Consider the following 20,949-nt stretch of genomic DNA (forward strand, 5'->3'; position numbering starts at 1 on the left):
CGCGCACCGCCTGAGCGCCGCCGCCGGGCTGCCCCGCGCACCGCCTGCACGCCGGGGAGATGGGGGGCGGTGGGGGAGGCAGGGCCCCGCCCGCCCCGCTGCGTTGCTAGGCGACGCCGCGCGCTGTTGCTAAGCGATAGCTCCCTTCCGTTCTGCGCATGCGCACAGACTGAAGGGGGGGGGGAGCACTTCCGGCGGCTGCGGTGAGGAGGCCGAGATGGCGGTGGCTGAGGCTGGGGCGGGCGTCGGGTCGGCGTCCTCGTTCTTGTCCCTGGAGCCGCGGGCGCGGCGCCGCATCCCCCAGAAGGCGCGGCGGGACCGCAAGCGGCCGGTGGAAGAGGTGAGGGGGGAGGTGGTGCGGGGGGCGACCGGGCCGGGGGCGGCCTGGCCTGGTCCGGCCGGGCCGCGCCCTGATGCGTCTGGCTGTGCCCGCAGGAGCTGCTGCAGCCGGGTGTGGTGTACGTGGCGCACCTGCCGCGAGGGATCTGCGAGCCGCAGCTCCGCGAGTACTTCGGGCAGTTCGGCACCATCACGCGGCTCCGCCTCTCCCGCAGCAAGAAGGTGAGCGCCCCCCTTCTCCCCCCCGTCCATCTGTCAGTCCGTCTGCCTGTCCCGCAGCGCCTCCAGCAGCCCCGCGGGGCCCTGCCTGCTCCCCGTGTTCTACGCGCACCGCGTGGAGACTCGGTGCAGTTCCGGGAGCGGGCGGAGGGGGCTCCGCGCTTCGTGTCACTCCCTAGGAGTGAAACTCGGAAACTACATCCGGGGGTGATGGCACGTGAGTCTCTGGGCTGCAAATAAGCAGTTTTAGCGACACATTAGGTTTAGTAACCCTTTGTCCTTAAGTAAATATCCTAAGGTGAGAAGTGCCGGAATGCTCTAATCCACGTTAGATCACAAAATCTTCGTGGAGAAGACTCTGCGTTAGCTTCTTTGTTGCTTTGTACTCCATAAATTTATCTTCTCCTCACATTTTGGTGTCTTGTCATGTTCTAATATTGCTGTATAAACTTAATGGCAACAACAGCAATGCATGGCTTTTTTTAACATGTAGATAGATATGTATGAACAGACAGTTTCATACGTGGGTATATGTTTAGGAACAGTATCTGACCAATTTAGGACTAAATCTGGTGCTTCTCGTGGCCTCACAGAACTCTGCCAGTACTTGCCGTTAGCGTATCGAAGCAGCATCTCAGCTCTCTCTCTGCCCTTGCTTGCAGACAGGAAGGAGTAAAGGCTATGGATTTATAGAGTTTGAATCTGACGATGTGGCTAAGATTGTTGCGGACACGATGAACAACTACCTGTTTTCAGAAAGACTGCTGAAGTGTAAGTATAAACTGAGCTGTCCGTTGTCTAATGCAAAAGCAATTTCATGCATATTTATATTGTCTTCTTGAACTTCGGGGGGAATCTTGTCTCTTTTTGAAGTTTTGGCCCAACATGGATTCTCTGTGGGACTGAGCTGTTGTTGCTTTTCTTTACCTGTAGAGAATATCCTTAGCAGCCTTTTGTTCCCTAATGGTTTTCTTCCACACCAATCGTGCTCATTGTGTAGCACAAAGTCTCAGCCAGGGGTGGGGTTTGCTGTAGAGCCTTTTCCTTTAATGTGGGAATTTTTTCATTTATTACTGTTGCAGCTGCTGTCCATGTAGTTAGATGTAAGGCTTTTTTGTTTGGCAAAAGATGAATGAAATTAGCAAGTTTCTCAGGCCTTCCTTCGTAAAGGAATATGAGTTGGTGTAACCGCTCATATTCCTTTGAGTTGATTTTTGCACATCAGGTTTCTCTGACTGTTTTCTGGGTGTAAGTGAAAAAGTGTCCTGTTCTTCCTTTGTCTTACCACTGAGTATTTAGTTACTTTCCATCATCTGTGTTTGTAAAACGCTGTAGTAGTGTTCTGGTGTAGCAGTGGGTGATGTTGCAGCGGGCCTGAAGGGCGTTACGTGAGTGGGTTTGGTGACAGGAGTAGCTGTGCTGTAACCTGGTGTCCTGTGCTGACCATGCAGGTCAGTTCATGCCTCCTGAGAAGGTCCATGAAGATCTCTTCAAAAACAGCGAGAGGATGTTCCATAAGCCTTCTCATCCAGCGGTCAGGCGGTACAACAAGATACGTTCCCTCGCTGAGAAGGCCAAGATGGCAAAGCGGCTGCGGCAGAAGGAGAATCGCCTGCGGAAGCGGCTGGCTGAGAGGGGGATCAAATACAGCTTCCCGGGATTTGTAAGTTTGGGATCGTTTTGACAAGTGTTTTAAGAAAACTTGTTTCTAAGGATGTGCTAAATACAAGAAAATCCAGTCTCATACGGAACTGGTGCAAGACTTGGAGTAACAGAGACCTACATGTGTCAAGAGCTCTGTAGAAGCTCCCCAGAATTACAGTGTAATGCTCTGTGTGTGCATGGGTTTACTTTTAGAGGAGTAAGCTAGGAACAGCAAAAGGGAAAAGTTCCTTTTTCCTATTACTGTAGGCAGTTGGAGGGTATCCCATGTTTTTAATGCTTGTCTGTAGGTCACAGAAGAGCAACCGGGGCTTTTCCCAAGCCCTGTGCTGTGTGTGTCGGGAGGGGGGGATTGCTGTAGGCACACTGCAGTAGTTACAAAGCAGAGAAGTCTGTGTGCTGCTAGGTGACTGGTTACGTCTTCACCTGGGAAGTTTGTAGTAATTCGCCTCATCTGTCTCGCTTCCTAGGCTGCGCAGGGGCCTCCCGTGAAGAAAAGGAAAGTTAAAATGTCCAAGCCAAAACTGAGCGTTTCTCTGAGCAGCCAGGTAAGACCAAACAGTCCTGGCGGTGCCCAGCACTGCAGCCACTCACCCTGGGGCAGGTGTCTCAGGTTTCTTCCAAGCCATTTCAGTGCCACAAACTTGGATGTTGTTTTCCTTTGAGAGATTTTTGTGACACAAGCACCTCTTTTGAGGAAGAAGGTGGTTGGATCCACTCCCTTATCCTCTTGTGGTATTCAGCAGCAAAGGCTTCTGCCCAGCGTGCTGTTACTTCACTAGTGGAGCTTGCCACAAGGTGCGCCCAGGCAACAAACAGCCTGCTGTCAGCCTCTGCCGCTCAGCGCTAACCTAATGCCAGCCTCTTGCCAAAATGAAATTGAACAGAGAATATGATCTAATGCTGTGTATCCCACTTACATACTCCGGTGTCCCTCCCTTGTGCTCTATCATCATGGTTTTCCAGTATTTGAAATTAATGCCACCTAAAACTGACAGTAGGGTGAAGGGAAAGATCAGGTCATCGGGACTGAGATTTGGGACACTGACAGTCTAAAAGGTCTGTAAGGTATTAATGTGTTTATTTTATTTCATTACTTTTTTGTTTAATAATTTATTTAATATGTCTTGATTTACTTTTAGGGGACAGGGCTGTTTGTGAGGGAGACAGGGCAACTTGTACATTTGGTCAACTGAGTTCTGAGAAATTACCGAGATATTGAAACTGGAATATTTCAGCTCAGCTGTGGGCTCAAGTATGGCATCTTTGTATGCCATTCTCAAATATACTTTAGTTTTTTTTTCCCTGACTGTTTCAGTCTTGAGTTTTTGAGTACTTTGAGTCAAGAAATAAGTTCACAAAACCAATCAGTTTAATGACATGTTAAAAAACACATTTTTCACATCTACTCTTCTGGAGATGACAGTTTAGTCTGAAGAAATACTGTCCAAAGATAATTATGAAAGCAAAACAATTTTCCCTAATATGTGGAAGTTCTGCAGGAGAGCTGGACCGAGGAGCCTTGTACCACAGAGGCCACAACAACTTTTTCTAGCAGGTGCTTTGCTTTGCAGTGAATCGTGTTTTTTCTGATCTCTTCAGGATCCTACTCCAGTCTGTACTCCTACAGTGCTTGAGAGCCGGAAAGCTCAACAAGCGGATGATGACACAGATGACAATGAAATAACTCTCAAACTGCCCCCTGCAAGCGTTAAAAAACCTGTGCAGAGACCAAAGAAACAGCAAAGAAAAGAACCAAACCTGAAGAAACAGAAATAGACTTAAAACGTGGCTACAGTCACCAGAATTTTTCTTCTTCCTCAAATCAAACACTGGTGAGGTGGAACTTCTGCCCTGCCTCAGTTTGTCTCACTAGGCTATTTCAGCCTCTCACGGGCAGGGAATGTATTCACAAATGGTTCCCCTCCTGTTTAGCCAGCGGGGAGCTACAGTCTTCTCTGCCCTTGAAGATTTTCTTGATTTTTTTTTTTTTTTTTTTTTTGCACTCGTGAGTGCTAGTGTTCCCACATGCCTCCAGTTGTGCCAGAACCTTTGGTTAGTTCTGTGCTTTGTCTCTGTCACCCCGTTTTGAAAGAACATGTGAGGCTGTCCATTCTGATCCTGCTGACGGGGTCTGTATTTTATACCTATTGACGATGGCTTATCAAATACAGTTTTTAACCATTACTAGTTGTACTGGCTCTTGGCAGCGCCTCTCTTTAACTGAATGTCCGTGCCTTATGTGAGTTTTCACATAATTACACAATTAGAAGGGGGGGGAGTTGGCTGGTTTTAGAACCTTCGTCCCCAGTTAGAAGGGGAGAAGGTGGTGAGAAGGGACAGAGGAAGATGGCTGTCTCAAGATTCTTGTTCCTTTCCCCATACAGGCAGGAGATTTCTGTTTCAGAGTGTACCCTGCTGTTGAGAATGTCACTGTTCTGGTGGCTTAGCTGGAGTCAAAGCTGTGCTTTCATTCCTCTCACACTCCCGTAAAGGGCCGCTCACTCTGCAGCAGCTCCCGGCTTGCACTTGCTGATGTACTGCTTTACCTCTGGGCTGACTGGGCAGAGGGAGCTTGCTAATTCTCCGGGGTTTTAATTGCTATAAACATGCTGCTGTCTGGGTCAGGAAACAGTCACAGACCCGCAAAGCCTAGCTGTCTTTAGAGAGACTCCTTGCTTAACCTTGGAGAGAAGCAAATGGTGATGGCTGTTTATGTACAGCTGCTCTCAGCTTGAGGAAGGCTCTTTCAGAGGATGCATCCATAATCGGAGCAGTCTGGGCTGTCCTTCAGGCCCCACAGCGTCTCGTCCTTGTATTTAAGTTTCACTGCCTGAGTAAAACGGGTATCTTCTGCTTCAGAGGCCGATAAGCTCCCTGCAGTACCATGACGAGCCTCTGGGTGGGTGAGCCAGGAACAGGAAGGCAGGCTTTTGTCACCAGGATGAGGTCAGAAAACAGTACAGCTTTTTGCTGTGCAGTGAGATGTGTTCCTGTCCCACCTTAGTCTGCCATAGCTGTCTTGGAACTCTTAAGGCTGATGTGACCACAGGGATGAGCTGTATGCCTACAGCCGATCTCTTGCCCAGCTGTCCTTTACTTACTGGAGTTGGTGTAGAAGTTGGAGATGCTTTTAAAAAACTTTCTGCAACAGGCATTTTTCTCAAGGTTTTGTTGTGGGAAGATGCTACAGAACCCACATGGAGGGCTTTCCTCCTGGAGTACTAGGTTAACACCTTCTCTATTACCAACCTCCACACGCAGGATCCAGGTTAAGCGTGAACAAATGTGGGAGGCATACTCGTGCCCTGTGTGTGACTTCTGTGCTTAACCTGTCCTGTGTGAAGGTGCAGTTGGGCTGTGCAGTTAGACTTTGAATTTTGTTTCAAATCTGACCAATGCAGAAATTCCGATTTGAGTTTTGTAGCTCGTACTTGGCCTTGGTCTTTTACTGCCTGAGATTAAATGCTCTGCTGCTGCACTGCTGGCTCTTGGTCACACTTGGCAGAAGGCTTCAGAGGAAAGCCCAGGTGATGATAACTGCCTGCGCAGGTGGGTGGCTGGTGCTGGCTCCTTGGCTGCTCTGAGGTGGACTCCTGGCAGAGGAGAAATCGGAACCATCGGCTGGCTAATTCCATCCTGTCCGGCCTGATCACTTGAGTAATCGTGTGCTCACAGTGACTCAAAATAGACCATTTCCCTTTGTCACTCTGAAGTGTGGGGGAAGCCACTTCGGAGCGTTTGTCCTGACACCAAGCACTTGTCACGTTGGGCATGCACAGTGCTTGGCAGAAATAGCAGCACATGCTGCTCAACTGTTAAAAACACGTGCAGCTCTGGAAAAAAACAAACAAACAAAAAAGCTAATAATGCTACAGGACTTCATGCAGCAGAGAGCAACAGGAGAGAAACTGAATGCAACTACCCAGAATGGACAGTTTCTTTTTTTAAAACATAGGTATTCTTTGAGTGAATTGAGATGGCTGCTGGGGCACGGTGAGCTACACGTGTGGCTGTGCTTTTTCCTGTCTGGAGCTGAGTGCCTGGCGGGCCGTCGGACACAGGGGGGCAGCACACTTCAGCTGCGTGGGGACACGCTGCCCTGACAAAGGGAGCGTAAGGTTCCCTGGGAAATGACCTCCCGAATGAGATGAAACCGATGTAGTCCAAGCAGTTTGGAGTGACCTGGCTGCGCCTCTGGGCTGGCTGCTTTCTTCCACGTTGGGCTCTGCGGCTTCATTCATTGTGCTTGTCGTGCCTGGGCTGTCCTGTCCCATAGTGTGAGCTCCCAGGGGCTTGTTTACGTGCTTCTGCAGATCTCTTGGGAAGGTTTGTGTCTTTAAACAGCACCCTGGCAGCTGCTTTCTCTCCAGATTTGCATGCCAATGTGAGTCTTGATGGGAAGAAGACATCCATGAAAACTGTACCTACCATAAGATCTTCCTGCTGTAATTTTCCTTTTGCTTATGGGTCATCTGTGAACCGATTTGCTTAGACGGCAGATCTCATGGAAAGAAAATTCAGGGCTGTTTGAGTAACGGTCAGTAAGCAAGAAACTCAGCCGAAGGGTAAGTTTTCTTGGAGATAGCTTCTGTTTTTAGGCTGCGGGTGTTATTAATACACTGCTGTCCTGGGAGATGCACGTAAGCAGAAATTCAGACACCTGATACTCGCCAAACATACTTTCCGTAGCAAATGGACAGCCGTGCTGTGTCATGAGTTATGCTTCAGTCCTCGCACCGAGTCTCATTTCTCAGCTCTCCAGTCATTGTGCGTTCATCTTGCACAAATGTGAAGCTCCCGGCTGCTGACTGTAGGGCTGTGAGCTGAGGGACAAAAGGTGTGCTGGGGATTTTGTCTTCAAGGCATAAGTTGCAAGCTCTCTGCCTTTCTGTACCGAGTGACTGTGCAGGTGCTTTGTTGAACACTCGTGTACTGTGCTCAGTACTGTGCTCAAGCTTCAGAAGCAGCTGGATATTTAGCAAAATCTGCTCACCTGCTCAGATTCCCCTGCTTTGCAGGAAGGGGATGGAGCTGAGGAGCACACAGTATGTCCCAGTGCATGAAGTACGGGAAGTAAAAAGGGAAAGAGAGGCAGAACTGGCTGAAAAAAAAACGGGAGAAAGGAATGATGAAGCCAACCTAGAGAAGAGGGTGTTGGTGAGCTTGGCAGTGTTAGACTGCTAGAAATTAAAGATGTGGTCTGATGTTTTCCGTATTCGTTTGGTCTGTTAGGTGCTGCGTGGGGTGCCCAGGCTGTGCGGTGCACTGGGAGTGTGCTGGAAGCCATGGTCCAGGTGCCTGGTGGAGGAGGAGAGCAGGCTGGGCAAGTGACGCTGGCTCTTGCCAGTAACGAGCCTGTCTGTTTGCATACCTGGCTTTTAAAATGTCTGCAGCCCCGAGGAGCAAGGCTAAAAGCAGTCTGCAAGTAGCGTGTGGTGCAAGGGAGCAACTGCGGCTCTAAGGGGTGGCGTCCTGTACTCTCCAAGGGAAGCATCAGGGGAGGCAGCTCTGGCAAACTCCTTCTCTTCCAATTTTCCCTTGACAGCACTGGGGTGTTTGGTCCTTGCTTTTCACATCCTCCTCTTGCCCCAAACTCCCTCGTTGTTCAGGAAGCTGTTCAAACACATCCCTTCTGCCAGAGTTTGTGATCAAACCCTCTAAGCCTTGTAACATCCGACTCCAGGCACCAGTGGCCTGCACCCTCGTGGCTGAGGGGACCACCCCAGCTGCTGCAGGGTTGGAGGCGGTGGGGAGAGCCTCATGCGCCTGCCTGACCCCCCAAATCCAGGCATAGCCCTCCCTGCCCAAGGCCAGCAGCTCTCAGAGCCAGCTGGGGAAATGGTTAACTGTGTGAGGTGAGAACTGCTGAAGTGAAACGTCTTGTGCCGTGCAGGGGGCAGCAAGGCCTCACATCGCTTCTCCCACCCAGCCTTAATTAAGCATATGGCAGGGACAGAGGTGCTGGCTGTCCTGGGGGGTTGGATTAGTTACACACCCGAGTCTCTGTGGCCAGTAACTACATGGATCTCTTGTGCTGGGAAAGGATACGCTATGGGGAGGCTCCTACACAAGCCTTGGCTCTGATCAGGGGAGAAAATGCTGGTTCGAGGTTTTCTTGAAACGTTGGGCTGCTTTATTGCAAACAGTTCATTGCGTGTGGCTTCCCAATAAAGCTCAGCGTGCTGAATAATGCATGGTGCTGAAAAATGGGATGTGCAGCACTAAAGAGCTTTGTGAGGGATGGGAGAAAGAAGAAAACAAAAGAAATGCTTCTGTCTGGGATTTAAGGGAGGCGATCAATTAATCAGAGAGCGGGATCTGCAGCAAAGACAAGCCGTGCGCTAGGAGAGGATTTGTTACCTCTTCATTTGGTCAGTGCGGTAGGTTATTCAGCTGCTGCGTGGTATGCAGGCATGCTTCGGGCAGGGTACAGAGCTGGCTCTCAAGTGAAACAGCAGCATGTGTATTTCTGGCTGTCCCTTCGCACAATGACTGTCCCTGCAGGCTGATTCCAGCTCCTGCAGCAGACGAGCCTCGCTGTGCTGCCTGGCTGTGGGTGCCGGGGAGGTGCTGTGGTTTTGCTGGGATGAGGGAGATGTGGAGCACATCCCCGAGCCCTGGGAGCCCAGCCCATGGATGTGGATGCACAGAAAGGCAGAGGAGAGAAGCAAACAACTACTTGAAGGCTGTGATTCTGCAATGCTGAAGGGACCCGGTGAGACTTCCAGGTGTCAGGTCGAGCTTGCACGAGCTTCCTGACTGACTGCTGGGAAGGCTGGGTCGTTGAGCTGCCCAGAAGCGATGGGCAGAGGAAATGTAAGACAAATCCGTAAAGCTGCTTCCTCAGCTTTCCTATGCAAATACGCAATCTCCTAGTTTATTAATTGGGTGATGCTTAAGGGGAATTCTGAACTAAATCCTGAAAAACAACCTATCCAGGTTTGCAAGTGCTGAAGCTGCCGGAGCTTTGTGGCTGGGCGGGATGGAGCTATGTGAGTGCCAGATGCTCACCTTAGAGGCCGTACGGACTCTCCTAAGGCAAGCCTTATCCTTGGGTGTAATGTCAGTGCAGTCACATCGGATGGACCGCAGCCCTAGGTCCTGAGAACAACTGCCTCAGCTGTTTCCACACCGGCTCGTAATTTGACAAGATGAAATCCTGCTGTATTAGTACACGATGCAGATTCAGTCAGTTGGTTTTTAACAACCATTCGGGGTCGGTGATTTGGACAGTCAGTTAAAAGTGGGCTGCTGGTGTACATTTACTGTGTCGTCGTTCAATGTTAGCCCTCCTGTTGAATTTGTAAGTACTTCTGTTAATTTCGGTAGAAATCTGCATTTGGGGTGAAGGGTGACCTAATCTTTGAAAAGGATCTTAATCCACTTACTCAGCCTCTCTTGCAGAGCTCAGCACTTTTCCCTTGTCAAGAGCAGACTGCATTCCTAACCTTGATGTGTCACTTTCCAGTTGACTTAATATTTGGGTGAGGATGAAAAGGAAATCTTTCTCAAAGATTAAAAGATTCCATGCTGCTAAGGTATGTGTGTGATGTGCATGTATTAAACAGGAGATGTGAGCATAATTGTAAGGCTTTGGAGGGTGGAAAAAAGATGAAATAAAATCAGGAGAAGACTAAACAGAACAGGAATGGGAAGGGATAAATCCATCTGAAAGAGTGTAAATTGAATATTATGAGGGAAGGGGAAATGGGGCTGAAACGTGTTTTAGTGTAAGCTTACATTTAAGACAAAAATAGGATTCCTGTTAGCTTGGGCTGTAAGTGTCTCTTCCCAGAGGCCTGAGGGCAGCCAGGAAAAATGGGGGCATGTACGGCTGCAATACAGCTACAAGACCTGGTGTCTGTTTCTAGCTAAGACAAGAAACCATTCACCTTCTAGGCCACTGCATTAAATCTGTCTCAGGTCAGAAAGGGAGGGAAGCAACAGCTTTCCAGTAGCCAGTGTTCAGTTTTTGGGGGGTTCAGCTTGGACTCCAGAGTCACAAAACCAAAAGAAGCCCCAATTAACGCTTCCTGGATGTCCTGGCCAAGGATGACGAGCCATCCCCTGCCTCCCTGGAGGCAGTCGTTTCAGGTTGATGCAGGGGGCCTGTGGGACATTGCATGGCTCCCAGGACCTCGATGCCAGTGGGGAATCCTGAATCAAACTCAGTTTGTGCTGCATGAGGGCTACCTGCGTTATACGTGATGCTTCTCCTTGGGTGGCCACGTTACTGCGAGTGAGCGGACACACGCAAACGTGCCCATGTGCACGCTGTTAGCCCTGAAGCCGTTTGGTCACTTCCCTCTAACCAAAACCTTGTGCTATCGGATTTTCTTTTCTGTCTGGTGACCGAAGCGAGGCTTCATGTGCCTTCACGTGGGAGATAAGTGGGTCAGCGGGCTGCTTTGTTTGCGGCGGCTCTCACGTGGAAAGAGCTAAGTGCAGAACGCTGAGGCTTGGCAGGAAAGTGCCAATTAAAGATAGCAGTGCGAGGGCATATTTATTGTCTGAGCTGAAATCTAGGGCTGCAGCAACTGTCCTGTGCAAGGGGAAGAATGAGGAATTACTAAATTTCATGGTGATCCAGACTAGCTAGTGCTCTATCTGTTCCACGTGTTTGCTCCCTTATGGTGTTGCCAAGGAGCTTGTTCCCTGTCTCACAGGTAAGCGAGGCGTAGAGGAGGTGAGTCGCATGGGGAGCCCGTGCTTGAGCAGGATCCCTCAGAAGCTCGGTCAGCAGCTTGTGCTAATCTGTGCAGTTTATCTTTGTGCTGGGAGCAGCCCAGCTTTTTCCTTAGCACAGCACAAGTGTGCTCAGGTGATCTGGGCATGAGATGTGAGTGCCAGGAGAGGTAAAGGCGGAGATCCGGTGTTACGGAGACCCAGCTGAAGTTGTGCCACCCGTCATCCCTGCAGGCAGTGGAGCTGTGACAGCATGCAAAGGAAATGTGGCTTTCCAGTGCTCAACTCTAGGAAAGCAACTTGGGCTTTGGCTCCAATCCCGTGTTATCGAGGGCAGCTCCGTATCATCACGTCACTTGTAAATGAACACGTTTCACCTTGGAGCACTCAGTCTCACATTCCTGAGCAGACGTGTTGTAAAAAGGCCTTGGGGGTAAAGGGAGGAGCAGGTTGCTCAGGTAGAGTGAGTTGTTTCTACTGAAATATGAGAACCTCTCTCCCTCCCAACCCTTCCATTTGCTTCCCACTAGTCCTGTTTCACTGATATGTTCTTGTCTGAAAGAGTAGTGTTTTAAAGGAAAGCTCGTATATCATTATGTTCCTTTATATGAAGAAAGCTTTCTGACTTTGCCCTTCCTTCCAGCATTCCGGACCCTAACTGCAGGTGACTGTAAGCTGATCTTCTGTTTCACCTTGCAAACAGACTATTTTTTTCACGCGTATAGGCACACACCTCTTCACAACAGGCAGAAAACAGTGTATTTTGCAGGTGGATGAGAGAGATCTGTGTTGTTTCACTGGGGACAGCATAATCTTAGGGGACAGCTGTTCCTGCTGCGCTGTGCCTGCCTGGGCTGGAGATCCACACGTGAGGTAGGTGAGTAAAATCAGATCTTTGAGAAATGAGAGCATAGTGGCCAAGGACTGGTAGGGAAATAACATGCTGTCACCTAACGTTAACTTGAGAGAAATCTTGAGCTATCCATTCAGACTTGATTACATCAGGAAGGGTAGATCAGGTTCCTCTCAGAGTACCCTGATACACCTCCGTGATAGATTTCCACTTTTAATTGTCAAAGGCAACGGACACACGGGTCTTCCATAGATGGTGGTGGAACAAATGCGGTGTGATGTCCCTGGGAAACTGAAGAACTGCACGGTATAATCAGGAAAAGCCGCCTCTGAGCAGACTTGAGAAATACTGAGATGATGTGATTCTCTAAAGGAAAGCTAAAAAGTCCATCAAGGGACAGTGTTTTTACTAGAGAAAGCAGGGTGAAGTGTTTGCAATACTATATGAAGCAGTGATTTAGTTTTAAGAACTCTAAAGGGGAAGAATCAGAACAGTGTCTGTGCTGCCTGCTTTTCTGAAGTTTGAAGAAAATCTGCAAGTTACACAGCATTACTTCAGACTTCTTTTCCTAATGAAAGTGAAGCTTATGCGTGCAGTCTGTCTGCTTCTCCTCAGCTGTCAGGCTCGTCCCCTCCTTTTCCCTTTTGAGGAAAGAATCTCAAGTTTCATGAGAACTGGAGGACAGAGATCATTGCCAGCTTCGAGGGCAGAATGGCAGGAGGGAACTCGAGCATGGTGCCATTCCTTTGGCAGCAGTTCCAGGTGATCCTCATGATCTGCACCACACGATCTGCACGTGCACGGCTCTGCAGTAACCACAGCTCGTGTTGTGTCCCCTCCTGATAGGAGTGTCACAGGGCGCACAAAGGAAGGTAGGGCTGCTGAGGAAGCCCTGGGGATTAGAGGGACAAAGAACCAAAACCTATAGGAAAGGGGGCCTCGTTAGTTCTGCTGCTCATGGAACGATTGGGTTATCTGAAAAACATTGGCATGAGCTATTCTGTAAGTGCCTGCGGGGAACCGGGGAAAGGGTGATGTAGTAACGCTAAAGCTGATTAAATGATGGAAGAATTTGTGTGCAGAGTCTGCTTGTTTTACACTAAAGTTGTGAAGAAAATAGATAGATAAAGGCTGTGTCAGCGCTGTATCTCTTATTTCACAGCAGGGAAGCCTCCGAGTTTCATGTGTTGGTCACCTGAAGTCTTGTGACAAAAGGGAAGAATAAAGAATTACATTTCCTGTGCGATTTTTATTTAGGAGGAGAGAGAAGTAGGTCCTCGGAGCCATGGCAGCTGCATGGAGCATTAGGCTGTGAAGCTGACCCTACAATCATCGATAGCAGGAATATAAAAAAGGGAGAACGCCCCCAGACAGCCGGCACTAGGGTAGGCCAGGGTGATACGGAGGGACGTGTGGGGGCTGTGACATGTGCGGGCTCTGTATTAACACGAACGAACGCGTGCCACGCGCGGCTCTGGGGCTCAGAGGCCAGGCCTGGGCCTTGGGCCGGGCCCCGCCCGCGGGCTCCCGCGGCCGTTTCCATGGCAACGGGCCCGGGCGCCCACCCGGAAGCGGAAGCAGCGCCGCAGCGAGGCCCCCGCTGCTTCCCCACCCGCCCCGCGGGTGCCGCCCTGACGCATGCGCAGGGCGCGCGCTGACCTCACCGCCCCGCCGCTTACCATAGAGAGGAGCGGGGAGTGCCCCACCCCCCCCGCTCTATGGTACGGGCGGGGCGGACAGCAGGGCGCGGGCCCTCTTCCCCCCCCCGCCCACCTCCTCCCCCCCCAAGCGCACGCGCGCCGCGGGCCGGGCGAGCCTTCTAGAGGCGCGAGGCGGCGCCGCGCAGGCGCAGTGCGCGCGGGGCTGGCGCAGGCGCGGCGGGTCCCCATTCTTCCCGGGGCGGCGGGGCGGGCGCAGCCATGCAGCGCTGCGGGCACTGAGCCCGCCGGGCCCGCCCCGCCTCGCGCCGCCGGCAGGTACCGGGGGGGCTCGGGGGCCGGGGGGGAAGCGCTGAGGGGCCGGGGGGAGGGCTGGACCCGTGAGGCTGCGGCCCTCCCGGGCTCGCGTGAGGGCGGAGGAGGGGGGGGGGGCGGCCGCTGCCTGCGCGGCCTCGGGAGGGGGCGTGGGGGGCTGTGGGCCCGGCCCGGGCGGTGCGTGAAGCCGCAGCCGGGTGTGAGGGCTGCGGGCGGCTGCTCTCCGCCACTGCCTCCGGGCCTCCCAGTAAAGGAGGTGGGGGTCATGCAGGTGCCCGCTGGTGAGGCAGGGGGGAGGTCTCCGCCCCGCCAGCACCCCATAACTACGCGGCGGCGGAGTCCATCTTGCTGCCCAGGCCGCCTCCCCGCGTCTTCTGGGCAGCTGCTCGCGGCGTTTGTCTGGTGGCACCTGGAGGGGCACTGGGAGAGGAGCCAGAGCCTCAGTGCTTGGTGCCTGAGGATGCAAGCCCATCGCTTAAAGCTGCTCCCAATTCAGGTCTTGCAAAAGGCACCAGAAGGGTGAAGGGTTGCTTTGGCGGAGGATTCTGGTCCGGGTTTCATATCTGCGGTGGGAACTTCGGGTAGCGGCGTGCTCTTGCTGGAGCAGAGAACTGAAGCAGGCGCAGGCTGGAGCTGCGGCACTGTCACGTCCAGGGCCCTCCTTATCGTGGCAGCGCTGCTCGCCGTGTGGAACCAGCCTTTGTGCGGCAGGCCTGGGCCTGGCAGAGCCTGGCTGCTGCTTGTGTTCTCTGCTGAGCCCCATCAATTAGTGGGACCGAAGCCTGGAAGTTACCAGAGGGACAGAGTAATGAGTAACTGTGTCACCGTGGGCGAGCCTCTGTTGCATTGTCGCACTTCTCTTGCTGTATTTTTGTGTTGTTTTGTTGCCTTTTTTTTAAACAAAAATGACCACCAACACAAATGGGATGTCTTTTGTACACTGATGCCTGCACCATTCTTGTGAAGTGCTTGGAGCTGGTCAGGCAGCTTCAAAAACCCCTGTTCCAAGGAGAAAAATGCCATGGAGGCATTCTGGCTTTGCCTCACTTGGTGATAACATGCAGTGCTAAAAGCGAGACAGCAGTGTGCTTGGGAGGTGGAAATAAGTTTCTCTCGTTCATGTGACGTTCCCTAGAGGGACATTTGGAGAGGCTGCCTACAAAGAATGAGCTGGTCTTCCAGATACTTTATTCCTCCAGATTCTTCATCTGTGAAGTCCTGTAGGAATCTTACATCTGAGCTGCAATTGCAGGGTTATGGGCACCAGATACTTAAACACCAAACGTCAAATCAAGATGATTTATGCCTTTCTCCCATGTGTTCGTCAGCCCTCCCCTCTCTGTGGGGCCGGTCAGTCAGGGCTGTGTTAGCTGCTAGAGGATGGGAGCTGGCAGCAAGTCCGGCTGCCCCGGGCAGGGTTACGGCACGAGGAGGTCGGTTCTGCCCCAGCAACCTTGGTGGTGGGGCTGGGTGTGCTGTGTCACGAGAAAAAAGGTGAGTCGGGCTGGGTGTAAAACGTTGGGATGGGCAAAGGAACGACAGCCCCGCACCTCCCTGCTCCTTGTGCAGGCAGCGATGAAGCACGGCGTGCCTTCGGAGACCGAGCTGCCATTTCGGGAACCCGGCTGGCCTCAGATGACTTGGCTCAGGCTTCTGTGAAACACCGAGCCTCTCCTTAGTTCCCAACGTGTCCAGACTGGGGTTTGAGATGTGGCTGCCGTGCCTCAGAGTTGGGCTTGCTGCTGCTAACGCCTCCTCCTCGGCTGGGGCTTGTCGCTGAAGCTTCCTCTGCATCCTGACAGGGCCAGGGCACCTTCCAGCAAAACTGCTGTGCATTAAACGTGCTGGCGAGTGTAAAAGGGTTTTGCAGCTGAGTTAATGCACAAAACCAATTTATCTTACTAATTTCGTCAGACTGTGACTTGAGGAAGTTGTAAACAAGCAGTCTGAGGGAAGGGGCTCGGCTCTGCCGTGACGAAGGGCTGCTGTTCGTGGCAGCCTTGTGCAGAGCAGCTGCAGCTCGTCCCCAGGGTTTCATCTTGTTCTGTGCTTGCGTTCTTCATTTCCATCAACCCGCTGGGTGCTGAAGGTTGCTGCGGGTTTCATTCCAGCCCTTTCAGTGGTTTGGGTACCGTCCATCAGGCCGACCTGCTAGTTGTCTCCAGAGCTACCTGGAGCCCTGGTGCGAGCCAGCAGAGTCCTTGGGGAGCCCAGCACCCACACAGGGTTCCTGGCGTTCTGCGCTCTGTGTCTGGCTCTGTTGTAAGCACAAGAGCTCGCTTTCACCCCTTTTTGGCAGGACTAGTACTAAAAATCCCCAAACGCAATGGATGAATGCTGACCCGTCAAGTCATAGAAGGGCAGCAGACGGGTTCTGGGGTGTGAGGGGCCACAGGTGCTTGCTGAGAGCTTTGATCTCAATTCACGTTTAGTGCTTGGTTTGTCTGGCTCTGGCACTTAACCCTCTGTGCAGTTGGCTCCCCGAGGAGGGAGGCGTCCGCTCTGCATCCAGAAGTGGTGTGCCGAGTCAGGCAGCAAAATTAATTGTTAGGCAAGCGTCATCATCGTTAGTTTATGGGAAGCCAGCGGATTTTAAAGCCTGTACCTGGCTTTGTGGGGGCGTGTGGAGCAGCGGGGAGGGTTGGTGAGGCGTCCCCGTGCCTGGTTGGCTGCAGGCAGCTCCTGAGCCCCGCAGTCCCTCAGCTGCCACTAGAGTTCAGCCCGATTCACGGCATCACCAGGCGTTGTTTCTGCTCCCACTTGTCCCCACTCGCTCTGCCCGCTGCGTTATGGATCATGGCAGTGGCGGTGCCTTTCTGCGCTCCCCTGCTGCCTGTGCTGGGGCTTTCTTTGGCCACGCCCTGATGTGCAGATGCAGAGGGTGAGCTCTGCTGCGGGGCAGCCCGTGTGCCCCGAGGGAGGGCTGGCGGGTGGCCAGGAGCCCCGCTGCGTCCCCGGAGGAGCTTTGTGCTCAGCCACGGGAAGCGAGGGACCTCAGGTAGGAGGCTGGCTGTTTCCACAAGTACACGTGTGAGTTGTCGTAGGATTGGAGGTGCTTGTGCCTGGTATCTGCTTGCTGTAAGGATTTTCTTCTGTGTGAACTGTGGTGTTTGTGGTGTAGGCTGCATCATCTGTTTTTTTTTTCTTCTTTACTACCCTGGCCTGCATTCTAAGGTTGCCTAAAATACATTTCTGTCTCTTGAGGAAACAAACAAATGTGGGATACAGCAAGAAGGCAGCTCACTGAAAGGTGCTTAGTTGGGCAGTGTCCCTTGGGGTTTGTGCCCAGGATGTGATCCTGTGTGTTATTTTCCCATTGACGTGTCACTTTGCCACTAGGATGTGCCTCTCAAATACTTCCAGGGTGGTTCTGGCTTGGGCTTGTACATAAAACCTTCCCTTCTTGCCCCGTGCCGCTAGCCAGTTAGGTGTTCCTGGGGGTAGCGAGCTCCCGGAGGCTTTGTGGGGTATGGTGTTTATATCGCAAACCCGCTGAGCTCTTTGGAACTGGATTATCCGGATCTCGTACCCAGCATGCGGTGGCAGGGTTTTTTCTTTCCCCAAGGTGTTGTCTTGCCCTTGGTTCCCACTGCCACTGGGGACTCTCTGCCGTGACTCTGGGAAAGGCAGTGCCCAGTTCCTGCCTGTAAGATGCCCGCTGTTCTCCCACCTTTTTTTCCTCTCACTTCCATTGAGATGCTTTCCATCCTGAGGACCGGGTGAAATAGTGGCCTGAGGGGCTGAGGCTGAGGGGCTGCTGTTTGTGCTGTTTGTCGCAGTACAGCTGCAGGTTGTGGTGTGTGAGGGAAGCCGCTCGTCCTAGCGAGCAGCCAGGCGCTGGGATGCGCTGCCCTGGTTTCGGTAACGTTTCACTTCAGGCCTTGTGCTGTGGCTCAGCCTTTGGGCCGAGGTGTGTGCTCTCCTCTAGCCATGCTCTCCGGGCAGGTCCAGCTGCAGTGGCAGGCAGGGGTAGGACCTTGGGGGTCTCACGGAGCAGGGGCGTCGCTGCCCTGTGGCTGGGGTTGCCACTGTTGCCCCCACCGTGCCCTCCCTGGGTGCTGTCCTGTCTGCTGGGCAGGGACCCGCAGGGGTCAGAGCCAGAGCCTGCAGGCTCCAAGTATGGTTGGATCTCCAGAGCAGCAGGGAGGGAATAGGTTTGGGGACACAAGCACAATGTCCTGCCCAGGGTTGAGTTTCGTGAGGATAGGGTGTTCTGGCTGTGGGACAGCAGACCCGTAGTAACTTGCTTGTGGCACCATGCCTTGGGACTGAGACGCCTGCAAGAGGGACATGCCCAGAGCAGCTCCTGACCCTACAGGATTTTCACCTGCGTCTCGGCACTCGGACCCTTTGAAAGGAAGGAGAGCTTGAAAGCTCATTCTGGACTTGTCCTTGGTCTCAGACAAAATTAAAACCAGACTAATCTGAGAGAGGGGATGTATTAACAAAACAAAGGATGCTGAAACTCTGGTTTTCCCCCGCTCTGGAAGAGTGGTGCCATTGGTGTGGGCAGTGGGGTCGCTCCAAGGCTGTAAGGCTGCAAGTACTCCTGGGCTGCTGCAGCTTCGTTTCTGCAGAGGTTCTGCAGGTGCCTCGCTGGAGGAGCAGCTCTGCGTCAGGTGTTCGGCTGCTGGGGCAGCGGTGGAGGCATACGGGAATTCCTGCTATCTGAAGCTTCTCTCTCATCTTACCAGGGCAGGGTAAGACAACTTTCGTGGCTAGCATCTGTCGTGGAAGGATTGTAGGGGGGCTGCAAGGTCTTAGCTTAAGCCCTGGAAATCTTTCAGACGTCTTCATTGTGGAAATCTGCTACCTCGGTTTTCCTCAGGGCAGTGAAATCGCGTGCTGCTGTGGATCAGTTACGGTCTGTGCTTCAGACGTGGAGCCCCTTCAGAGCCCAGCAGGCCCAAAGAATAGCTGCTGGTCAGCAGGGGCCTTGCAGCCCTTGGGCTGGGGGTGGTCCCTGTGCCGGGCAGAGCCTCCCAGGAGCCTCCTTAGCATGGCCGGTGCTGCGGAGGAGGAAGAAATGCTCAGCTGAAGGCCCAGGAAAGCTTCCAGCAGCGGTGATTGTGAAATTTCTCTGGGTGCTGAAGAAAGATCATCTCCCACTTGTGGAGACAGGTGAACAAAAGGGGGGCCCCTCTGCCAGCGCTGGGAGGTGTCTCCTGCGAGGTAGGACACCTGATGGCTTGCTTGCCACCTCATTCTCTTGGAGTCTGAACAACAAAGGCTGCTTAAGGCTTGGAGGCTGTCACAGCAGATGCTTTGCCTGCTGCTGTTTGCATATCTAGGGAGAGGAGGTGTAATTGGTGCTCAGTCGTACTGGGTCAGGGCAAGCATCCTGCTGTGGCAGAGCCTGATACCAAGGGCAGGGCAGAGCCACACCAGCCGACCCAAAAATGTGGAGGAGATGGAGGGCTGACAGTCCCCACCCGTTGTGCAGAGCCTCAGGTCTAAGCGCCCTTGCTGCTGGGACCTCCATCCCGTTGCAGGGCTGGCTCTCGGTGCCCTGTGGTTCGCTGAGCATCTCGCTGCCGGCTTCCAACGGCAGGGAACTGCGGGGAGCTGGGTGAAAGCTGCCAGCCAGAGCCGGGGAGTTGCTGCGTTCCTCTGGGTGGAGGTCTCCAGGGGAGTTGTTCCTTCTTGTGGAAGGTGCAGGCTCAAGGAGATGCCTGCCTGGTGTGCCTTGAAGTAACTTCCGACTGGAGGTCGCACGCAGCCCCGTCCCGGTACCCGTGAAGCCGTCAGTTTGCAGCCCTGTGCGGTGGTAGGGCTGCAGTGTTGCAGCTGGCCGCCTACAGAGCGCGGCGCACCCAAGGGGAGAGGTCGTGTTTGGAGGTGCTTTACACGTGCAGCTCACTGGCTGGCACAGCAAGGCCTGGTGACAGCCCCGGCTGGTGTGGTGTGAGGGTGGTGATGGAGGGTGCGGGGGGTAACTCACCGTGGTGGCTGGAGCAGAGGGCTGTGAGCTTTGGAGCAGAGCAGAGGAGCTGTTGGATGAGCTCCTGAGTATAGACCAGCCCCCGGGAGAGCAGTACTGCATTTTCTTGTAATATGCTTCAGGTTTTCTTCCTCTTTGCAAGCACAAGAAAATGTAAAGTTTCTTGGGAAGTTAGGCTAAGATCAAGCCTACCTTGAGCATTACAAATAACACATTTTCAGTCTGGGTGGGTGGGGCTCTCCTACACACAGAAAAGTTCACTGAGTTAGGTACCCCGTTTAATGTTGCCGCATCTTAGGTAACGAGTTCTTCCTTATTCCTGCCTGATCTGACTGATTCCCCGTGCTGAGCCAGTCACGTTGCTGTGGATTGTACCGGCTTTATGGAGTTGGGGTGATAGTATCAAGGCCGAGCAACTTGGGGCTGCGCAGCCTGTGTCAGCTTTCTCCTTTACACTCCCTGTTTTGAGCTCCAAGCCAGCATTAAACTTAAGCCTCTCGAATGGCTTTGTGCTGGATAGCTCTTGGTGGAAAATGTAGGTGTTGCTGGCGGAGGCTTTGACTAAGCACATAGCTCTCATGGCTTAACAGGGAGAGAGGGACCTGTATTTGTGCAGGGGCAGAGCCGGGGTGGTGGGGCTTTTTCTCCTGGATGATCTTGTCTACAACATCCTTGCCTCAGAGCCTGCATTCACAACTCTTCCCAAAGCTTGGAGCTCCAGACACAGGATCTGAGCCACTGAGCTGCTGGTTTCAAAGCCTGTGTGACTGCTGCTGGGGGAGCAGGAGGTACTCCAAATCCTAGTCCTGATTGCTTATGTCCTGTGACGTTGGCTCCCCAAAGCCCGTGGCATTTAAATTCTGCAGGAAAAGAAGTCGACCCCTGGGTTTGGAGGTTGTGGACTTGAGTTGTCCAAAGCTTGTATGTGTGGAGCCTGGGTGATTTCAAGCGTGCGATCCAGCAGCCATGTGCTTCCTTGCCTGAAAAGTTCACTCCTTGCTAGCTTGGGGCTTGGCCTTCTCAGGGGCTGTGTTTTCCACTTCCTCCTGTGAGGAAGAGGGGGAGTCAACAAACTTCCTAACGTGTGTGGAAAGTTTTTATTTTTATTTTTTATTTTTTTAAAAGGTACAACTTACACACCTGTTGGCTGGTAGATGCTAGCCAGTGTTGAGCCTTTCCTCTTGACTTACTGCTAGCATTTTCCCCCAGGATTTAAAGGTACTTGTGGTTCTTCTCCCCTGGAGGTGTTTGAAGGTGGGGCCATAATGTAGTGG

At 52.7% G+C, this 20,949-nt stretch overlaps 2 protein-coding genes and 1 long non-coding RNA gene across 24 annotated transcripts in view; all 3 read left to right on the plus strand.

Annotated features, from left to right (window-relative positions):
* Positions 1-209: 209 nt before the first annotated feature.
* Positions 210-4,407, plus strand: NIFK (nucleolar protein interacting with the FHA domain of MKI67). Its single transcript, XM_035331657.1, is given in 7 exon segments — positions 210-340; positions 436-561; positions 1,221-1,329; positions 2,010-2,221; positions 2,691-2,768; positions 3,823-3,973; positions 3,976-4,407. Coding segments are annotated over 7 exon segments (1,056 nt in total). The 5' UTR covers positions 210-217; the 3' UTR covers positions 4,233-4,407.
* A 1,145-nt stretch (positions 4,408-5,552) lies between these two features.
* LOC118169885 lies at positions 5,553-9,760 on the plus strand. The gene is made up of 2 exons (XR_004752336.1): positions 5,553-8,064; positions 8,211-9,760. It is a non-coding gene; the product is annotated as an uncharacterized LOC118169885 (long non-coding RNA).
* Positions 9,761-13,637: 3,877 nt separating this feature from the next.
* Positions 13,638-20,949, plus strand: part of CLASP1 (cytoplasmic linker associated protein 1) — a 160,981-nt gene continuing 153,669 nt past the window's right edge. For 10 of the 22 annotated variants that reach the window (XM_035331628.1, XM_035331630.1, XM_035331633.1 and 7 more), the window contains exon 1: positions 13,639-13,737. The gene's annotated coding sequence lies outside the window, so the exon portion shown is untranslated. Of the gene's footprint in view, positions 13,738-20,949 lie in introns of all 22 variants that reach the window. The other 12 variants (XM_035331639.1, XM_035331640.1, XM_035331641.1 and 9 more) reach the window with 4 other exon arrangements.

The sequence above is a fragment of the Oxyura jamaicensis genome, chromosome 7 (genome assembly GCF_011077185.1).
Source record: "Oxyura jamaicensis isolate SHBP4307 breed ruddy duck chromosome 7, BPBGC_Ojam_1.0, whole genome shotgun sequence".
Lineage (NCBI taxonomy): Eukaryota > Metazoa > Chordata > Aves > Anseriformes > Anatidae > Oxyura > Oxyura jamaicensis.